Genomic DNA, 19,488 nt, shown 5'->3' with positions numbered 1-19,488 from the left:
CAAAGCCGGGTTCGCTGGCGAGGTGTTGTTGCGGCCCTATGCTCCTCGAGGAGTAACAAGGAATGATGATGATGATGATGATGATAAGGCTAATGTTTAATGTGAAACTTTACATCTTTAATAGGTTGAAATGAAAGTCATCAGTTTTGTAAGTAAAGGAAAAGTAAACCATTACTGCCAACTGCTGCTTTTTGCTAAATTCTTACTATTTGGTTTTCAGGGCCGAGTGTTTTATGAAATGACTGGTAATCTGCAGGCGCCAAGCTACTTCGCAGTTAACAATGCAACTGGCGTGATCTCTATCATTCGCAACCTTACTGATGATGTTGCAGAGACCTACCAAGTCAGTGTGTGTGCATGCATGCATGTGTGTGTATATATATACATATATGTACATGTGTGCGTGTGTGATGAGACAAGGAGAGCAGGATGACCTTTCTCATTTCGTAAAGGGTCTGTTTCTTTCTTGTGCTGTACCAGATGACTACATTGAGATCATCCTACTAGCTACCTCTAAGTCAGGGTTATGGTTTACATAATGACAGATCAGGATTTACATAATGACAGATCAGGGTTTATACAATGACAGATCAGGGTTAGGGTTTACATAATGAAAGTTAGGGTTTATACAATGACAGGTCAAGGTTAGGCTTTACATAAAGACAGGTCGGGGTTAGAGTTTACCTAGTGACAAGTCCATGTTCTTATTATGCATCTAGTACTATAGTTTGGTACTGCAGGTTGTGATGTAGACCAACTTTGTTTTAGAAGAATTTTAAAGCAGTCTTTAGCAGTGTGATCACACCTTGGTACTGCAGATTAGGACACGGCAACTTAATGAAGATTGATTAAACCATAAACATAATAATTGTATAATTTAGGTAGTGCAGAATTCCACTGATATAAGAGCATGTGCTTAGTGCTTCACACAAACAATAAATCAGTATGTAGTACGTCAAGGAATGGAAAGATGAACAGTGATGATGAAGTACAAGAAGACAGTGATGACACAAAAGTAACAGTAACAACAAAGTGTTCATTAAACAATAATCATCAGGACAGACTAGGAAATATCGGAAAGACAGTGAAGACACAGAGGTAACAGTAATCGGCAAAACAGAGTAGTGTAGAAAAGATCAAGAGAGTGTGTTAGTAGCAGGAAGGGAAGTGTATTTAAGAGGAGAACTGTTTTTAAGAATAGTTCTCACAGAGGATATGTCTGTAACAATACAATCACACTTTGTACTGCAGATTGGCATTGTTGCCTATGATAGCCTGAGACCAGCCAGGCATGCAAGTGCGACTGTCACAGTTTCAGTCCTGCGAAATCCTAATACTCCACGTGTGGATGGCGGACTGGTCACAGTTGAAGAGCAGACTCCTCTTTCTAGTGTCATCTTTAACATGAGTGCATCAGATGCTGATGGTGTACGTACTAATGCTTCTTCTTGTTATCAAAGTGATTGAAGCTGATAATTGATGATTTTGAGATAAAAGCAAATAATGGTTAATGCTCTTGTCAAATGACGTAGAAGCTAGAAATAAACATTTATCTTTTTCAACATTTATTCTTTAATAGAAAGTTGATTTCAAGGGAAAAAATTCTATAGAGAACTGGTTGTGCCTTTAAAGCACCATTTTCCCTTTTAAGAAAGGTGTATCGCCACTGCAGTGAGAGGCCCTGGGTTCAGATCTTGTCTTGGAGCAATGTATGTGATATATGTTTGGGGGTGGTCATCAGGATTTTTGTCTGGGTACTCTGGTTTCCTCTGCCTTTCCCATCATAGTGTGAAATCACCTGTAGTTTGAAGCACTTTCCTACCAAACCAACGAACCCTTTTAAAGTTAAATGTTCTTGAGAAAAAAGTTAACAAATTGAAGACTCACTTGCAGTTAATGAATTCTGTTCTGACATTGGTGTATTCAGGTTGTGTTAAGATTGCTGTTGTACATGTGTTTGTGGCGACCATCATCACATCAAATTCCTCGTGTTCTATCACTTGGTCAATACAGGAATTCATATTCTCTTATTCTTATGTGTGCATGCATGCATGTACATGTGTGTGTGTGTGAATGTGTTAATTTCATAAGATGAATGCTTAATGACATAAGAATGTTTTCCATCTGCAGGATACCATCCGCTATGATCTTCTGAATTCAGATGCAGGCCTGAAGTATTTTTGGATTACTCCTGATACAGGACACATACGTGTCTTGAGTTCTCTTACTCAGGATCCCGATCAACCAGATAGCTACCAGGTGCTTAGATGATGGCTCATAATTTTTGATTGAGTTAAACTCTCTTAACTGCCATTGTGTTGGGGCTACAAACCTGTAGGTCTGCACACATATTTATATATGGGTATACTTTCTTGTGCATGTACAGACTTTATACTGCCTTGCACATGTACAGACTTGCATACTGTTTCACACATGCACAGACTCCTATGCTGTCTCACACATGCACAGACTCCTATGCTGTCTCACACATGCACAGACTCCTATACTGCCTCGCACATGTACAGACTTGTATACTGTTTCACACATGCACAGACTCATATGCTGTCTCACTCATGTACAGGCTTGTATACAGTCTCAGACATGTGCGTGAAGCCTATATTCACACATATCTCACGTACACATGCTATTTCATGTGATTGAAAGAAGGAAGATCACTTTGAAAAGCCCAAGTCATGTCTTTTATTATTTTGCTGAGCTTTGCATCATGTGTCTCTGTGCAGCTGCTTGTTCGAGCTCGTGATCAGAGAGTTCCAGAGAAGAGTGCAACAGCGACAGTGACTGTCAGAATCCTACGAAACAACTTGCATCCATTCTTTGAGAGGATTCCATACAGCGTTGCCATCCCTGAGACTACAACAGTTGGAAGTTTTGTTTACTCTGTGCAAGCCAGAGATCTGGATCTTAGGGTAGGTTACCTTGGTTTCTATGTAAATGATTGTTTCTGGAATTATTTTCTTAGCAGTATTTTACTTTTAGGTCCTATTCTTAATAATACTATAATTGTATGGCACAGTTTTGTTAATCATGCTATCTCATTACACTTTCTTATGCTAAAACTGACATCACATCTAATGATGACTAAACACCATTTAAAAACATAATGTTAGGTATTATGATATAAAAACATTAAGAATATAACCTAGTAAGAGCACCATAATCAAAAACATCTCACTTATATCAGCCATAGCATATAGCATACCAACCATGCACACACTTTATTGGCGTAATAAGGTTTAAAAGGAAATCTCGATCAAAGCTCTTCCAAAAAAGATGAGTTTTCAGGGTGGAGCAAAAGAACTAAGTGGTCGGGATATTCAGGAGATGTATACTGGAGATGCATGCAGCAAAAGAGAAGGAACACTCCCCAGAGAAGTTAGCATTCATGTGTGCAACAGCCAGACTTGAATTATTTGCAGAATATCAGAATGCTCTTGCCAAGATGTACTGATGAACCAAGTCTAATAAATATGAAGGACAGTTTGGTAAACAGCACCCTATAATGAAAATGCAAGCTTGTACGTCATTTGAATTTGAAAGATTAAGCTTGCAACATTATTTTGCTATTTCTAAAGATGGGACAATTTTGGGGACAGAATTTTAAAGCAAATCATTACAATAATCAAAACTGAAGAGAACGAAGGTTAAAACAATTAAGTATCCATGAAGCCTGTTCCACCAGGAAATGATCAGTCAGGTGTCAATAGCCGTATTTTCTGGAACATAGACAGAAGCATGATACTAACAAGGAAAGATTGGACCAGTATAATCTCATACTTGCCATCACTGAACTTTAGCTTGTTGAATGTCAACCAAGACTTCTGAATACACCATGAATTCTTCTACCTTACTAACCTAAGGTCCACTTTGTAGTCGTGATAAATTCTTGCTCTTCAATTAGTAACTCTCTACCCTTTTCATGATTCAAACTTTAATCTCTTGCAGGGACATATTGTTTATGAGGAAGTTGGGGACAATGCAGCAGTGTATTTCTTTCATGTGAACACCATTACTGGAAACATTTCCTTGGCACATCCTCTGACTACAGACACAGCAATCTCTTTTACAGTAAGTTTAGATTGTCGGAGAGCGCATGTTTAAAAACTAGCATTCAGAATAGGAATGCTGTGTGTAAGAAAAAGCAATCAGAATAGGAGTGTTGTGTAAGAATCCATGGATGTAAACTATGGTCATTATGTTGGTTGTAGAAGGAATCCATAGATGTAATATGAGTGCTGTAAGAATCCATGGATGTAAACCATGGTCATTATGAAATGCGAGTCCATGTTAGTGGATTCTCTCCTTTGTTTAAAACAAATGGCTTTCATAGTGAAATCATACAGATAGACCGGACTACCATCTGGACTACATATTTTTAAAACAGTGGAAACAGCTCTCTTGTTTTGTGTTTATACCTGGTGGAACCGTGAAAAGCTGTGTTTAACACTGTATAGCAGTAATAATCAGAATAACATTAGGGTACAGTGTGTACTGATGAAAGACCGATGTATATTTTACCTGATTACAGCTACGAGTGCAGGCATACGACTCTCAGTATCCCAACGACAGGGCTGAGGCAATAGTTGACATCACCATTCTGAGGAATGAATATCCACCAGAGTTCTACCCATCTCCTATCTATAAGACCGTTGAGGAGACTCTGCCTATAGGCAGCCTTGTCACTATTGTTAATGCTACTGATAAAAACCCACAGGTAAACAAATTTATTAAGCTCACTTTCTTCGTCTACATTTCGTATTATTAAAAGTTTCTCTTTCCCTTCCTCCATTCCTTTTAATCTTTCCTACCATCTGCCCACTCTTACTTGCTTCTTGTCTTGCAGTCTCAGCACAAGTGACTAAGTGTGGCCATCTTTTCTTGGCAGAGTAGCAGAATCAACTGTGTAAATTTTGTCCTTATAAATAATTTGACAGTGTGTAACTGAGTGTATGAATAATTTGACTGTGTAACAGTGTATAAATTATTTGACAAAGTAAGAAAGCCTGTTATATACACAAACATGCAATCATGCATATGCTCTGTGATGTGAACCAATGTACAAGTACTGAATGACTGGAAAACAAATTTTGTTTTTGGGGGGGAGACGGGGACACTGGCAGTTCAGGGACAGGAATCATCAGATTAGGTGGTTCAGTTTGAAGATATTTTGATCTGCTGTTTGCCTCACCAGTACTGTACACTGAAATGAATAGATTTATTGTGATCCTCCAGTTGTTGTGTTGGCCTTACATGCCACACTAAAATATTATTCCCACTTCCCTGTTAAGTGCCATACTGAAATATATTCTCCCCATCCCCTGCTAAGTGCCATACTAAAATATCCCCACTCCCCTGCTAAGTGCTACAATGAAATATTAACCCCACTTCCCTGTTAAGTGCCATACTTAAATAGTCTCTCCACTCCTCTGTTAAGTGCCGCACTTAAATATTATCCCCTTAATTTCCCCTGTTTCAAAAAGATTCTGAGGTCTGTATTCTTGCAAAGATTTAAACTAGCTACAGATGCTTTAATGCAGCCATGAATGTTGTATGATGTTTCAGTAAATTGTTTTATGCAAGTACAATAAGGAAATCTATAGCCTTATTTTTAAATTCTTTTCTATTTTCTTTATTTGCTCTTGTTGATTTAATGCGTTCAGTTTAAGTGTTCAGTCTTAAATGAAGATTCTGCTCTAAATACATTTTACAGTCAGCTTTACAGTGACTAGATTTATCATCGAATCATGTATTTAACTCTTTCTTGTAGGACATAGTGAGGTACTCTGCTGTGCAAAATACTGATGCTCTGGCTCTCTTCTCTGTGGATTCTGCTGGTGCCATCCGTGTTCAGTCAAGCCTCTATGGCCTCCCAAAGGATCAATACCAGGTACATTTTTAGGAAATTTCAGATATCAGCTTGCTCCTTGCAATTCTTTCACATTTTATTTGATTCTGACATTTAATTATCTAAAAACATTCAAAGCATAATATCACAAAAGCCGATTTTGTGTAGATCTTCAGGTAAAGATTGATTAGTTTATGGAGGCTGAGAAATTATTTCCTGTCCATGTCTTTTCCGTGCTTCATTTTCTTCTTAATGTATTTTATTCTGTTTTTACACCTCTATCCCTTGAGATTTTATTGTAATATGTTTGTAGCTTTATTGTGAGATAAACAATTGTTTATTTTTAGTTTGCCATGCAGCAAATAATTTAAACTACCTTCACAGATTTTTTTATATTCATCTGTAGACACTAGTAAATAGAGGGGCAGTATTTTGTAATGTTCCAGAATAACAACTGTACTCCCAAAACTGTTATAGTTACTGGTAAATAATCATGTTAAAGTGACTTGAAATTACTGTATATATGTATGTATAGATATATTTTTTTATTGATGAGTAATATGTTCTGTTTGAGTCATCATTTCTGTTAAGTAACTGGTTTGTTCTGACAGTAATTACACCAGTCTTCTGGTGAGATTACTTTGTATATATAAATATACTGGAGAGTAATATGTTCAGTAATCATTGTGTACTGCCTGTCTACGAAGTAATGGTTTATTCGGATTGTTTTTTAGCTGGTAGTTATTGGAACAGACAGTGGAGTCCAACCCAAGACAGGAAGTGTAAATGTCTTTATCACCGTTAACCGTTACCCTGGTGCCCCATCCATTCTACCAAATCCTTGTCAAGCACAGATCACTGAGAACATTCCTGTTGGTGCTCCTCTGCCATTCACATTCAGCAGCAGTGATTCTAAGACTGCAGTAAGTACTACATTGCAGAGGGTTAGCAGTGATATTATTAGGACTGCAGGATGTACTATTTTGTTAAACAGATCGATCAGATCGATCATGGTTGTAACATGAAGACATGTATAAGAACAATACTATATGTCATGAACTAAGTACGTTAATTTATAGTTGAAATATTTACAGCTTTTTCTTAAACATTAAAACTTTCCATTTTCTTGACCAAGAAATATTCTGATGATTCTAGGGTGTGGTACGTTATCGGATATCTGGAGACTATCCAGCGCAATCCATCTTTGCTGTCAATAACGTAACAGGGGCTGTAACAACTTTACTTAATCTACGCACCCAGACCCTAGGTGATACAAGATATTATGTAAGTAAAGTTTGTAACCAAATCTTGGCAACATAAATGTTTAAATTACATTTGCCTTCTAAATATTCATGATATTTATGTCACATGGCACACTATCTTCATACAATAAAAGAGTTAAACATGGTGTGCATTATAGTCATCAAAGATCAGAGAGTAATCCTCTTTCTCCATCTGTAATACATGAGACCTCTAGCAGTAATAAATAATTGATGATAGTAACACTGTAGTAATAATGATGTAGTAATAACACTATCTGCTAAGTATTCCTGTCACCAGAACAGCATTTGGCCACAGAATTTGTAGTTACTATGCAGCGAAACAATGAAACTCTCTCCCTTTCCAGTCCGCCACCTACCCACTATTGAATCCTTTAAATGTGCACTGAAAACGCACCTCTTCCTTAAACATCACTCCTAACAACAATGCTAGTTCTTTTTCACACCCTTCATCCCTTTTCTTCTTATTGCTACTTCCTTGCTTGTCTTCCTTTGCAAAATCACAATACTCTCAGTGCTTGTTATTTGCATTTTCTGTATTTGTTTTTATTCATCATCAGCGCTGTTGTTTCTTCTTTCATAATTCATATGTTGTTTGTTTTCCTGTCCCTTATGTGTTGTCCATGTGCTAAGAGCATGCTCCTTAGGAGTGTGAGCATGCGCTTTACAGATTTTTGTATTTATTATCATCAATATCAGTACATGCCTGTAACATGGTGTGCATAACAGTCATCAAGATCAGAGAGTGATCCTTTGTCTTCACCTGTAATGCATGAGACTCCACACAGTTCCAAGCATATATCTCTAGTGTGCTGCATATTGAGACAAATCTCCTATTTTAATTAGTTTATCTGAAAATAACTGCACATCAGCATGAATATACTGACATGCACACACTCTTACATGTATTCTTATATTCCTGTATTCCTTAGCATTACAAAGGTTAAATAAAGGAAAGATGATGAAATCTCAAGACCATTTTACGTGTTCGTTCTTCATAAATATTCATAATGATGTAAATATTTATTGACAAGCCAAGAATGCAACTGCATGTCAAAGTAGTTTAATTACCGATAGGGTAATGTAATTTGAGGAGGGTTTTGGTATTATATCTAGTGCAGGAAAAAAAATATACACATAAGAAAAAACATATCTGTTCCACAAGCATTACTCCATATACAAATCATCATAGTTGTCAATAGTTTTGATTATAGCCTATTGACTAGTCCGCCTGCTCATCTTCCTCTGCTGATTTATCACAAACACTCTTACTGTTTGCTCCTTGATTTCCTTTTGTGTCTTTTATATTTGTCTTTTCTTATTTGTCTGCATAGTTGTTTCTCCTTCCATCCTTCATATTCTGTCAATATCTCCTACTCATCTTAAGAGCTGAGAGAATGCTCCTTCGAAAGTGTGACTATGTTCTATATAAATCACACATTTATTATTATTGCATAGTGAATACAATTTAAAGGAACAGTCATAAAGGTTCACATACAGGGGAGAGAAGCATTTCCATTATCTCATTCATTTGAAGTAAGATTTATATCCAGCAGTACATGTTCATAAATATGTCATGAGTAGTTATCCATCCTGTTGCCTTATTGCATGACTTTGTTTCATCTGGTCTCATTTCCAGCTTCGAGTCATTGCCTATGACACACTGAGACCTGACCAGCGACAAAGTTCTGTCCTTTGCACTATTGAGGTCCTTCGCAATCCAAACCAGCCTGTCTGGCATTCTGGGCCATACGTCATAACCATTTCCGAAAATCAGCCTTACATCAGCAGCATACTCAACATCAGTGCTACAGATGCAGATGCAGATGTGAGCATTTCTCTAAGTTCATTTTATTAAGTCAGTGAAGAATGCAGTGGAATGTTGAAGTACCGGAGAAGTAGAATTTGTGGATCAGATATTCACATTTAGGATTTTTGTTTCAGGATGTTGTCTCCTATAGAATTGTGGATGAACAATACCAGCGAGACCTGAGTGCTGGACCATCTCAGTACTTTTTGATTGACACTAGCACTGGAAATCTACAGCTTGCAAGATCTGTTAAAACCAACAACATCAACACATTTGTGGTTTGTGTGACTTCTGTCATCTTTTTATCTTTTGCAGTTATCTTCTTTGCAAAGATGTTTTGTTCACCTGTGACTTCAGTTTTCCTTCAGAACAAGCAGTGTAGCAATGAGCATATTTTTGGTTCTGTCGGACGACAATATCCAAGCAGTGTTTAGCAGATTTTGCAAGTGCCTTGCACAAACTAAAAAGCCATGGAATTGCTTTTATACCTTTTGTTGATAACTGCTATTGAAATGAGAGAGAAATTTGAGTTAAACATTCAGACTGGGCAGAGTCCAGTGTGAAAATTGTACAATCTTGCTGAAATAACAACTTGACTTCATCTTGCTGAAGTAACAATTTGACCAACAAAAGGCAAGGAAAGGAATGAAAGAGCGACCTGAGCAGCTCAGCGCTTGAAAGAGCCCAGCAACTCTGCCGGTGTCTCTTTCTTTCACTTTTTGACAGTGTGCTGATGGAGAGAACATCTGTCAGCTACTGCTGTCATCTACTTCCTTCCAAATGCAGGAAGTGGGACAGGAGACAGCAGTTTATTTAACAAGATACCATCATTGAAAGGATTGTTTAAGGGTGTAACATAGACAAAAATCTTGTTGATGGAGTTTTTGTCTGATATTTTGTTGTGGACTCACTGAAGTTTTATGCAGAACCCAGCAAGCAGTTAGGAAGATCATTCATTTTTAGTTTATTCAGTTGTTTTTTGTTTTGTCTTTTGGTTTTTTATGGGAGGGGGTATTGGTATTACTAGGAGAAAAGAGATTGATCTTAACTTCACTCTCCTCCCAACTGTGTGCAGGTCTTGCAAACATTAAGGTTCTCTGGGTTTTGAAACATAGTGGGATGTGCATTTGTGTTCATTTAAACAAAGTGTGATGTGTATATTCTGTGTGCATTTCAATACATACATGTGAATTTAATATGCAGTTTGATACAATGTTTAATGTGTATATTTTGTGTGCAGCTGTTGGTGGAAGCATGTGACAGTGGTCGTCCTCAGAAGTGTGTGAACACAACTGTTACTGTCAATATCAACAGAATCATACCTCGACCAGTCTGTGCTTCATCCAACTTTGCCAACACCATCAACGAAAATGCCAAGTCAGGCTCAACGGTGCTGCAGATTAATGCCCAAACTACAGGCACTTCTTCTGTAGGTTCTTTGAATTCTGTATGCTTGTTGGCACAGCTGCTGCTTTTGTTATAAACTGATATGTTGTGGACATTACTGTGTAAAATACTTGTGAATTTTAACACAATCATTAAGCTGTTCTTTTCAGTAGATGATGGTGCAGTTCGTGATTTTTTTTAAACATAGTATTAGTATTAGTTGTATTTTGTGCATATTTTAACCCCTTTTGATGTGTCAAATTCAGTTTCCAACACTTCGTTGTTTCTTTCAACTTCAGGAGACATCTGTTGTAGGAGATAAACTAGTGTTTGCTGCATGCACTATTATTATAGTTGCAACGGGTCACTCACAACAACAAAAAATGTTCCGATCAGAAAAATATGATTTAAGCTGATATCGTCCTAGTTTTTGTGGAAAATCTCCCGAATGATTTTGCTTTCTTCCACATATAGTGTCTGAGAAACTTGATTTAATTTTAAATCAGAAATGAATTGTCTCATTTTGTAAAACCTCATTTTTAACTCTGTTGGAAAACCTCAAATGAAGTGTCAATCCTTCATATGCATTTTCTGTGAAGTTTAGGAAAATAGTGCATGTATCATGCTTGGAAAGTTGATGACGTTTAGTTCAGAAAGCAGGTCTCTCAGTGAATACAGTTGTGAGTAAACCCTTGTTTATGTCTTTTGAAATCTAGAGCAATATGAATATGGTAGGAGTAATTCTGAGCTATTTCATGACATTATATGTGCATACATGGGTTCACACATGTGTCTGCATGTATTGTGCATGTGTATTTTAAACTTTCTGCAGGTGGGTCTGCAATATGAGCTCATCTACCCCAATGCTATTGCCCTCAACATTGACAAGAATACTGGCAACATAACCTTGGCTGAAGATATAAAAGATGATGCTGAGACCTTGATCACAGTGAGTTGGTGTTGACCACTTTCCCTTGTGTCCATTGTTAGTGAATGTCACGATCACATTCTGTTGGCTGCTTCTTCGTGTCTTCATTTTGGGACCACAGTTTAGCAGAATTGTTTACTGCTATATGTTTTCACTCCAAATTCAAGTGGACTTCTTTTCTTCTGGATGTTTTTACACTAAAGTCTAGTTGATTTATTCAGTACTATATGACACTTAGTTTAGTCCTTGTTACTCCTCGAGGAGCATAGGGCCGCAACAACACCTCGCCAGCAGACCTGGAACAGGGCAGGCCTATTGTTCTTTTCCAAGTTTACTTCGGTCTCCCAACTCTCCTCTTCCCCTGAGGCTTCCAGTCAAGTGCCTGCCTGGCAATGGTGTCAGCTGGTTTGCACAGGGTGTGTCCTACCCAGCCCTATTGGCGCTTTTTGATGTCTTGGCTAATGGCATTCTGGTTGGTTCTTTTCCACAGGCTGCTGTTGGAGATCTTTTCAGACCATCTTATTCCCAGAATAGTGTAGGCATCAGTTTGTGAAGGTCTGGAGCTTGCTGTTGATGGTGTTTGTATATGACAGTAATAGCTACCAAAGTTGTATTTGGAATGCTGGAGAATTTGGAATGTTAAATCACACTTATTTTTCAGTCTTTTGCCACAGGCCTAAGTTTAGTCTTTTGTCAGATGCCAGTTAAGAATATTCTTAACCAGAAATATTATTGAATACATGTTAGTTTAGAAATTTGTTTATATGCCATTAATGTACATTAGAAAGATTGCTTTTTGCTGATTTTACTTTGCATTTAATTTAGTACAGCCATACTTTCTAGCATTGAGACTTATTTCAAATTTTAATCTTGCACATCACTTGGTTTTGTGGATGTGGGATTTTTGTTATTGGCAGACAGCAAAAGGCTTTTGTAAATTGTCATTATTCCAATATTATTACAAGGACTGGATCTCTGCAGGGCTGTTGTCTATCACCTCTGTTGCATATTGTGTACACAGACAGTTGCATAAGTACTGAGGAGAATAGCTATATTGTTACAACAAACACTGGATCCTGCAGAGCTTGCAGACATACTGAAGAATATAGCAATATTGTTAAATGTTCAGATGATGCCACATCGTTAACCTTGTTGCATGGGCATAATCAAGATCATGGCAGTGCATTACCAAATTTTGTACACTAGTGTGATGATAACTTTTTTGGAATTAACTGTAGATAAGAATATACTTCGGAAAAATTAAAGGTGGGCCTGTTGTTTCCAGTGTGATACACAATAAGCCTATTGAGACTGCTGACATCTTCAAGTAGCTAGGCACTATTTATCAGCTTCAGTGGGATGTAACACGGAACTTTTTGTTAAATTTGGCCAGAAAAGAGTAAATCTTCCTTGCAAGCTGATCAGTTTTTCAGTCATTAACATTAAGCTATTTTTACAAGTCATTCATTGGCAGTCTGTCTATCTTTTTGCTTTTTGCTGGTTCTGCAGTCCGCCTATCCATGATAAGAACAGTCTGAACAGCGTTGTCAATATGTGTTCTCAGATAATTGGTGTCAGGCAGAGGGATTTAGCTTCCATTTGTGATCAGCTTGTCAGAAATGCTTCCTACACCTAGTTTGTACCAGAACATATGCTAGCAGGAGACTGTCTTGTTAAGCTCACAAAAATTGTACACTATGCCTGTATGCAGAAGTAATAGGCATTTGAAATCATTTGTTCCCTCATCAGTCCAACTGCTCAACCAAAGAGCAAAATTAATAGACAAAATTGTTACTTGTGTGTGCATGTGTGTGTCACCCGCACTCTACAGTGCCTTTCAGACGAGGAACATAAGTAAATCAAAACACAGACAACAATTTAAATTTTAAAAATATAATATAATTTAAAATCCATAAAAAGGAAACACAACACAAAACAATTCCTAATATCCCAACCCCACAGTCTTGAACACTTTCCTGGTCACAACACATCTAATGTTCCTGCTGAAAATAAGCTCCTCCCAAAGTCTCAACTTAAACAACACAAAAAATCTACACTTGAAGGCAGCACACAGTTTCCACTTGACACTGACACAAGTATCCTCTAGCAGTCAAGCGTGACACAAAGTTCCACTGGAGGATTCCCGGCGCATATGAAGAATAGAAACAGAAGAGAAAAACACAAACACAGAAACACACAGAAACACAGAAACCTGGAGAAATAAAACAAAAACAATTCTTTAAACAAATGCAAATTCAAGCCTATTCATAAAACATACACAAATATATCACACTCATCAGAACTCTCCTCATTCTTCAACATTATACACAGGCTCACCAAAAACCATCAAAAATACTCATTCACCGAAACATCAACAAAGATGCACACTCATCTCAACAGGTTCAGTGGTACATAAAGTAAAGATACAAATCTGTCAGGATTTGTCCAGTCCAGTCAAGTCCTTCAAGACTTGTTTACAAATAGAAAACCTCCTCCGCTCTGGACACAACACCAAGGAGACCTTTCTTCTCCCGTCAAGGAATAAAACCCCAATCACACACACACATCCGAAACACTACCACACTCTTTCCATTGTTCTTCCAACAAGCGACCTATCAACACCAAACTTAATTAAACACAGATCAGCGTGCCACGCCTCGGGCTGTTGATTGCTGTCTTTACCACCTCACCCAGCCAATTACTTCTCTCTATCCCCTTCCTAACTAAATAAAAAAAAACATTTAAACAAAATACACAGCAGGTTTGTGACAGTGTGTGTGCATGCATGGGAGTGTGGTGATGTAGATGTGTCTTAAGAATGGTCCTGAGGCTTTTTCTAAAAAGTTTCCTTTGATGCACAACCCAAGTATAATTTCTTTCTGGGATTAATATAAATTTTGTCATTATCATTGTCATTTTTATTAGCCAAATAGTCACATATTTAGTCTTTTATGGTAAGTTCTCAGCACACATAAGTAACAATGGCATGTAATGTATATCTTTGCTTTCTATCTGACCACAGGTGCAAGTCAGGGTATATGACCCCAACACACCTGAAGGTGCAGTCATTTGTACCGGCACTATCTTTATCCAGCGTAACCTCAACAGTCCTGTGTTTACAGAAGACATTTATAGAGTGACCATCTCAGAGTACCACCCTCTGCTGGAGCCAGTACTGAACCTGACGGCTGTTGATGCTGATGGGGTTAGAATGACTCTTGCAAATATGAATTTCAGCAGAGCCAGGAATATTAATAGTATTCGCAGATTATTATTATTTTTTATTTTTTGCATTCAACAGGCACCTGGGGCTAGTTGCACAACATTTTTCTTAAATTGAAAACTGTTGTAATAAAAGATATTTAGAAACTTTTTTTAAAAATAGCTCCTATGCCCTTTAGATGCATTGCACAAGCACACAGCAAAATGTGCTGATAGGAATGAAAGTCTGACTAAAGCAGTTTTATCATATTTAAAACAATGTTGGTTAAAAAAATTTTGGAAATATTGTGTGCAATGTTTCAAGAAAACTGATTATTTAGATTTTAAGCTTTTAAAATTAGATATGTATCATGTAGCTGTCCCCAGGTCACAAGAACATCATTCACACCTATTTCTTTAGATTAACCTAGCATCCTTAAAGCTCCAAGTTTTTAGCCATGCTGCATCTGTCTGTAGAGCAAGTCCCATACTGAGGATCCTCTGTTATGTGCCATGCTACATCTATGTCAATGATTCCTATATTGAGAGTGGAGGAGGCTGTCCTTAGCTGTTTTAGGCAAATGGGTTTTGAATGCTGGCACCTATAAGTGACGTGATTATATGTGGGATGTTGGTGTATTGATCAGTGTAGTGGGTAGAAGTGTACAATGGTGGAGTTGGTGCTTTTCTATACAAATTAATTATATTGTTATTAACTCTGTAAGCTTCATGGCTGCTCACAGGGACAAATAAAGTTTGTATTGTAAGAATCTTCTATGATGTAACACCTGAGAGAGATCACAAACTCATACTGTATGCCTCCTCCAGGACCAGATTGTGTACTCTCTTGTAACATCAAACCAGCCAGATATTGACCCCATCTTCTATCTACATCCATTGTCTGGACGTCTCTACCTTCGCAGCTCTCTGAATGGATCTGCCATCACTCTTTACAACGTAAATATTTTTTGCCACCTTTTGCATGTGCCAGTATGCATATGTGCATGTGTCATAAATGTAGGGAGAATGAGAGAAGGGAGTGTATTTTACCCCCTACTCACGAATTAAAGCTAGATCATAGCCAAATAGCTAGCCATGTAAACATGGTGCCACATGCAGAGAAAGAACAATGTCCAAGACAAGATCTGAACCAAGGACACCCAATCCTCACTCAGTTGGGGATAAGTTCTTAACTTTTGAACCACCAGACCACTTTGTGCATGCATAATGGAAATGAAAGTACAATAATACAAGCTAGCAAGTAGCATACAGGTACCTGAATTTAGGATTTAGACGAGAGTGAAACTATTCAGCAAAGACCTGCACCTACAAATATCTAGCATCAGGCAACATGGTATAGATCACCAACCCACCAGCAGCTACCACCAACTAAGACATTCACCTACCACAAATGGAACAAATATCTAGCATCAAGCAACCGGCAAAAGAGTATGGATCACCAACCCGCCAAAAGCTACCACCAACTAAGGCTTCACTCTATAGCTACATTAGTGATATATGTTCTGTTTGCACAGATGACTGTATTTGCAACTGATCAGCGACCAGGAACCTCAAGGAATGATTCTGCTCTAGTCTATGTCACTGTTGACTTGGATGAGTACCCCATCTTCCAGCCGGCCTCTTACTCCCAGACTCTTCCAGAATCCCAGACAGTTGGTAGTTCAGTCCAAAAGGTCTTTGCTGTTGACAATGACCTTAAGGTGTGTATGTCTTTGTCAACTGTTTTAAACTCATGTTCCCTGCCCCTGTCATGAATGACCATCCTGAAGTCTCTTTAAATAACAGTCATGAATAATTCTCATGCTGAAGTCAGTGTGAACTAGTTCTGTTTTAAGATCATGTTCCATTCTTGAATGATCTTCATGCTAAAGATTTTGAAGGCAGTTGTAGACTGTTTTTGTTGTTTATTTATTTTTATTTTTTTGTGTGTGTGCTGTAAACAGAGACTGTACATCTGCATGTACAAGAATGTCCATGTGTAATGTGTATCCCTAGGCGTTTCGGATATCCATGCACATGCATCAACAAAGACAAAAATACATCCTTGCATTAACATAAGCATACACATACAGGTAGCATGATCAAATCACAAACATGTCACTCATTGATTTCTGTTGTGGTTGTCTACTGCCAACAGGGGAGAATTACTTACACTGCTCAAGGATACTACCCTGCTGATGCATTTTTTACCGTCAATGAGACATCAGGTGTCATCACCTTAACCAAAAGTCTGACCAGGGATCCCGATCTGCTACAGAGTTACAGAGTAAGATATTTCAGGCAAAAGGTTCCCTTCTTCTGTGTAGCATCCCAAATTCAACATCTGTGCAGTACTCTTTATTATTTTATTATTACTACTACATGTATTGTTGTAGCAGTAGCCTACTTTCTAGTATTTTGAGGTCATCACTACATTTTGGTATTTAGCCACTCACCATTCAGCACTCACACAGTTTACAGTCCAATAGGCTCAATACTTCTGTAAAAAAGGTCTTCTTATCTTTCTGCCCCATAGCTATTAAGATGCAACCATTAATATAGTATTGAATGTAAGGTTTATTAGTCGCATGCAAGAATAAAATCAAGTACAAAGGCCAAACCTGATTCCAACATCCACTGACAAAAATGATTGGAAGAGAGAACATTTAGTTTCTTCAGCATGCAACACATTTTAAATATTTCAGTCAACTTTCTTTGTCTGACAGTTACAAGTGATGGCCTGGGATTCTGTATACCCTTATCGACGAGCAGCTACCAGTGTTTTATTCACCATTCCACGCAATCCGAATTCTCCTGTCTTCTCCTCTGGTGGCAGCTATGTTGTCAGTGTGAATGAGGGCGTGGCACTGGGCTATGTTGTCACCAGAATTCAGGCCACTGACAATGATGGTGTAAGTCCCCAGTGCTTCTTGATGTCTGTTTCACAATCTGCTGCAGATGATGATAGCATTTGTCATCATCATCATTGTTATATGTCACCCATGTATATGTCGTCATCATATTCATCATCATCACTGCCTGCATCACCAGGAGGAGTCAAGAAATGAAAGACAAGAGACACAGGATGAGAGATAGGGGACAAGAAATAAGACACAAAGAGACACTTTCACAAAAATGTGTAGTATTTTTCTGAGCTGAACTTCTGTTACTTGATACTGGAAGACCGTTACCTGAAACCATAGACATAATTATTTCTCTGGACTGCCAGTGGTCTGTTGAGACCAACTCCTAGCCTTTCACAAAGTTGTAGGTTCTCAGGTCTCAGCAAACCATTTCAAAACTTAGTATCCAGAACAATGATAAAGTTCTTGATGTCAACAGTATTAACAGTATCAGGAGTATACTTGCAATAGGTTTCTTGCTTAGTTTTTATTTCTTTCTTTTTTGGCAAAAGTTGCCGAAGTTGGATAATTGGCCTTATTCTAGAAGTTAACATGAAAAATGTGTCTGCAAGCAGCTAATAGATAAACATCTCTGCTGATACTGTTGTCATTAAATGTCATGGTGACTGTTTGACTGTTTGTTTTAAGGCTGTTATCTGTATGCTGCAGGACACCGTAAGATTTAGAATTGTCACAGATCAGGACAATGGAGCAGGTTTGTTTTTCCTGGATTCACAGACTGGAAATTTCAGCGTGCGCAGTCCACTAACTGGCAGACCAGTGGGCCAGAATCAGTACAGGGTGTGTAAGCTTTTTCTTTCTCCATAACTTGTAAATGACTAGTATATCAGCCAGACTTTTTTTTAAAAAAAGCTGGGTCTCTTAATATGACAAATATTGTCAACACAAAATTTTGTTTTTCTGTGACATTATCAGAATGTTTTTGTTTTGTCAGATCATTATCCGCAGAAACTGTATAATTAGTGGCTTTGTGGAAAATCATCCTGAGCATATCTATATGCTTATGTGTTTGTAAAGTTAGATGTGCAAATACATTTTTGTGTTATTGTAGTTTTACATGTGTATCATAACAAATAATATTAACAAGGCCTTGTAAGGGAATAGTTGTCTAGTAGTTACAATCCTAAGTCATATCTAAGAGAGATTGCAGGATTAAAAACATTTAGTAGACCGATCCAAACTGTGTTAGAGTTTTCCTGGTGTTACTTGTGATCCCTGATTCATATTATTTATTTCCTCTTTTTCTGTAGTTCACTGTAGAGGCATCAGATGGACGTGGCAACACTGCTAATGCTCAGTTGACTGTGAATATCATTTCTTCTACGCTGGATCAGCCTCCCAGATTTAGTGGGACGTACAATACACCCATCACAATTTACCAGCCTGTGTCATCAGCTGTACAGACTGTGGCATGTACAGACCCTGACATCCCTGCAGCACAGGTATTCAGTCTCCCCAGTTACAGTATGAATATGTATAGGTCACCTTCCATCAATGCAAAAGCTGTTAAACCTTCATTTACTCATCAGCGCAAAGTGCTTTTAAATTCTATCATTGAAACTCTCTGGTGTGACTTTTGTCTTGTTACCCCAGAACTGTATCTATATAACCATATTACAATGGATTAAACAAGGTCTTTACAAAAGAAGTTTATTTACTTACTCAACTCTTTCAAAACCAATTTCCAATAAAATCAAACAAGGTTAAAAAAAAATGTTATTTAACCTTGCTGGGAAGACACAGCTCCACTTCCCCACAGCTCATCTGGGCAGCTGTGGTGTTTCAGAGGGAAGTAAAGAGCTGGCTGGTGTTAGGTATTTACACACTCTCACTACTCCATCTAAAACCTTTTATATGTAGATATTAAAAGATGATGTGCAAACTTTAACAGTTGCTTGCTTACCACGAGGCCAACCTGTTCACAATGTGCTGAAGCAGCCACACAACTTTTGCAACAAAGCATGAATGCTGTGTCACCTCACCAGGACATGCTATATCATTTCATCCTGACAGGATTAATTGAGAATGTCTTGTCAGTCACATTAAATATAAAAAGACCAGTGCCTATGAAGCTGACTAAATAAAATCACAAGCCT

At 37.9% G+C, this 19,488-nt stretch overlaps 1 protein-coding gene across 1 annotated transcript in view; it reads left to right on the top strand.

Annotated features, from left to right (window-relative positions):
- LOC112576226 (protocadherin Fat 4-like) overlaps positions 1 to 19,488 on the top strand; it is a 143,983-nt gene that overhangs the window by 59,506 nt on the left and 64,989 nt on the right. The window contains exons 54-73 of the mRNA XM_025258526.1: positions 221 to 343; positions 1,252 to 1,428; positions 2,131 to 2,259; positions 2,742 to 2,927; positions 3,964 to 4,086; positions 4,547 to 4,732; positions 5,786 to 5,905; positions 6,598 to 6,786; positions 7,019 to 7,147; positions 8,783 to 8,971; positions 9,088 to 9,231; positions 10,194 to 10,382; positions 11,172 to 11,288; positions 14,290 to 14,472; positions 15,297 to 15,425; positions 16,004 to 16,189; positions 16,627 to 16,755; positions 17,195 to 17,380; positions 18,041 to 18,172; positions 18,643 to 18,834. Of these exons, the coding sequence (XP_025114311.1) occupies positions 221 to 343; positions 1,252 to 1,428; positions 2,131 to 2,259; positions 2,742 to 2,927; positions 3,964 to 4,086; positions 4,547 to 4,732; positions 5,786 to 5,905; positions 6,598 to 6,786; positions 7,019 to 7,147; positions 8,783 to 8,971; positions 9,088 to 9,231; positions 10,194 to 10,382; positions 11,172 to 11,288; positions 14,290 to 14,472; positions 15,297 to 15,425; positions 16,004 to 16,189; positions 16,627 to 16,755; positions 17,195 to 17,380; positions 18,041 to 18,172; positions 18,643 to 18,834 (3,138 nt within the window). The remainder of the gene's footprint in view (positions 1 to 220; positions 344 to 1,251; positions 1,429 to 2,130; positions 2,260 to 2,741; positions 2,928 to 3,963; positions 4,087 to 4,546; positions 4,733 to 5,785; positions 5,906 to 6,597; positions 6,787 to 7,018; positions 7,148 to 8,782; positions 8,972 to 9,087; positions 9,232 to 10,193; positions 10,383 to 11,171; positions 11,289 to 14,289; positions 14,473 to 15,296; positions 15,426 to 16,003; positions 16,190 to 16,626; positions 16,756 to 17,194; positions 17,381 to 18,040; positions 18,173 to 18,642; positions 18,835 to 19,488) is intronic.

Source organism: Pomacea canaliculata, linkage group LG1, assembly GCF_003073045.1.
Source record: "Pomacea canaliculata isolate SZHN2017 linkage group LG1, ASM307304v1, whole genome shotgun sequence".
Classification (NCBI taxonomy): Eukaryota; Metazoa; Mollusca; class Gastropoda; order Architaenioglossa; family Ampullariidae; genus Pomacea; species Pomacea canaliculata.
Note: the sequence above shows the minus strand (reverse complement) of the source record. Positions and strands in the feature narration are given on the sequence as shown.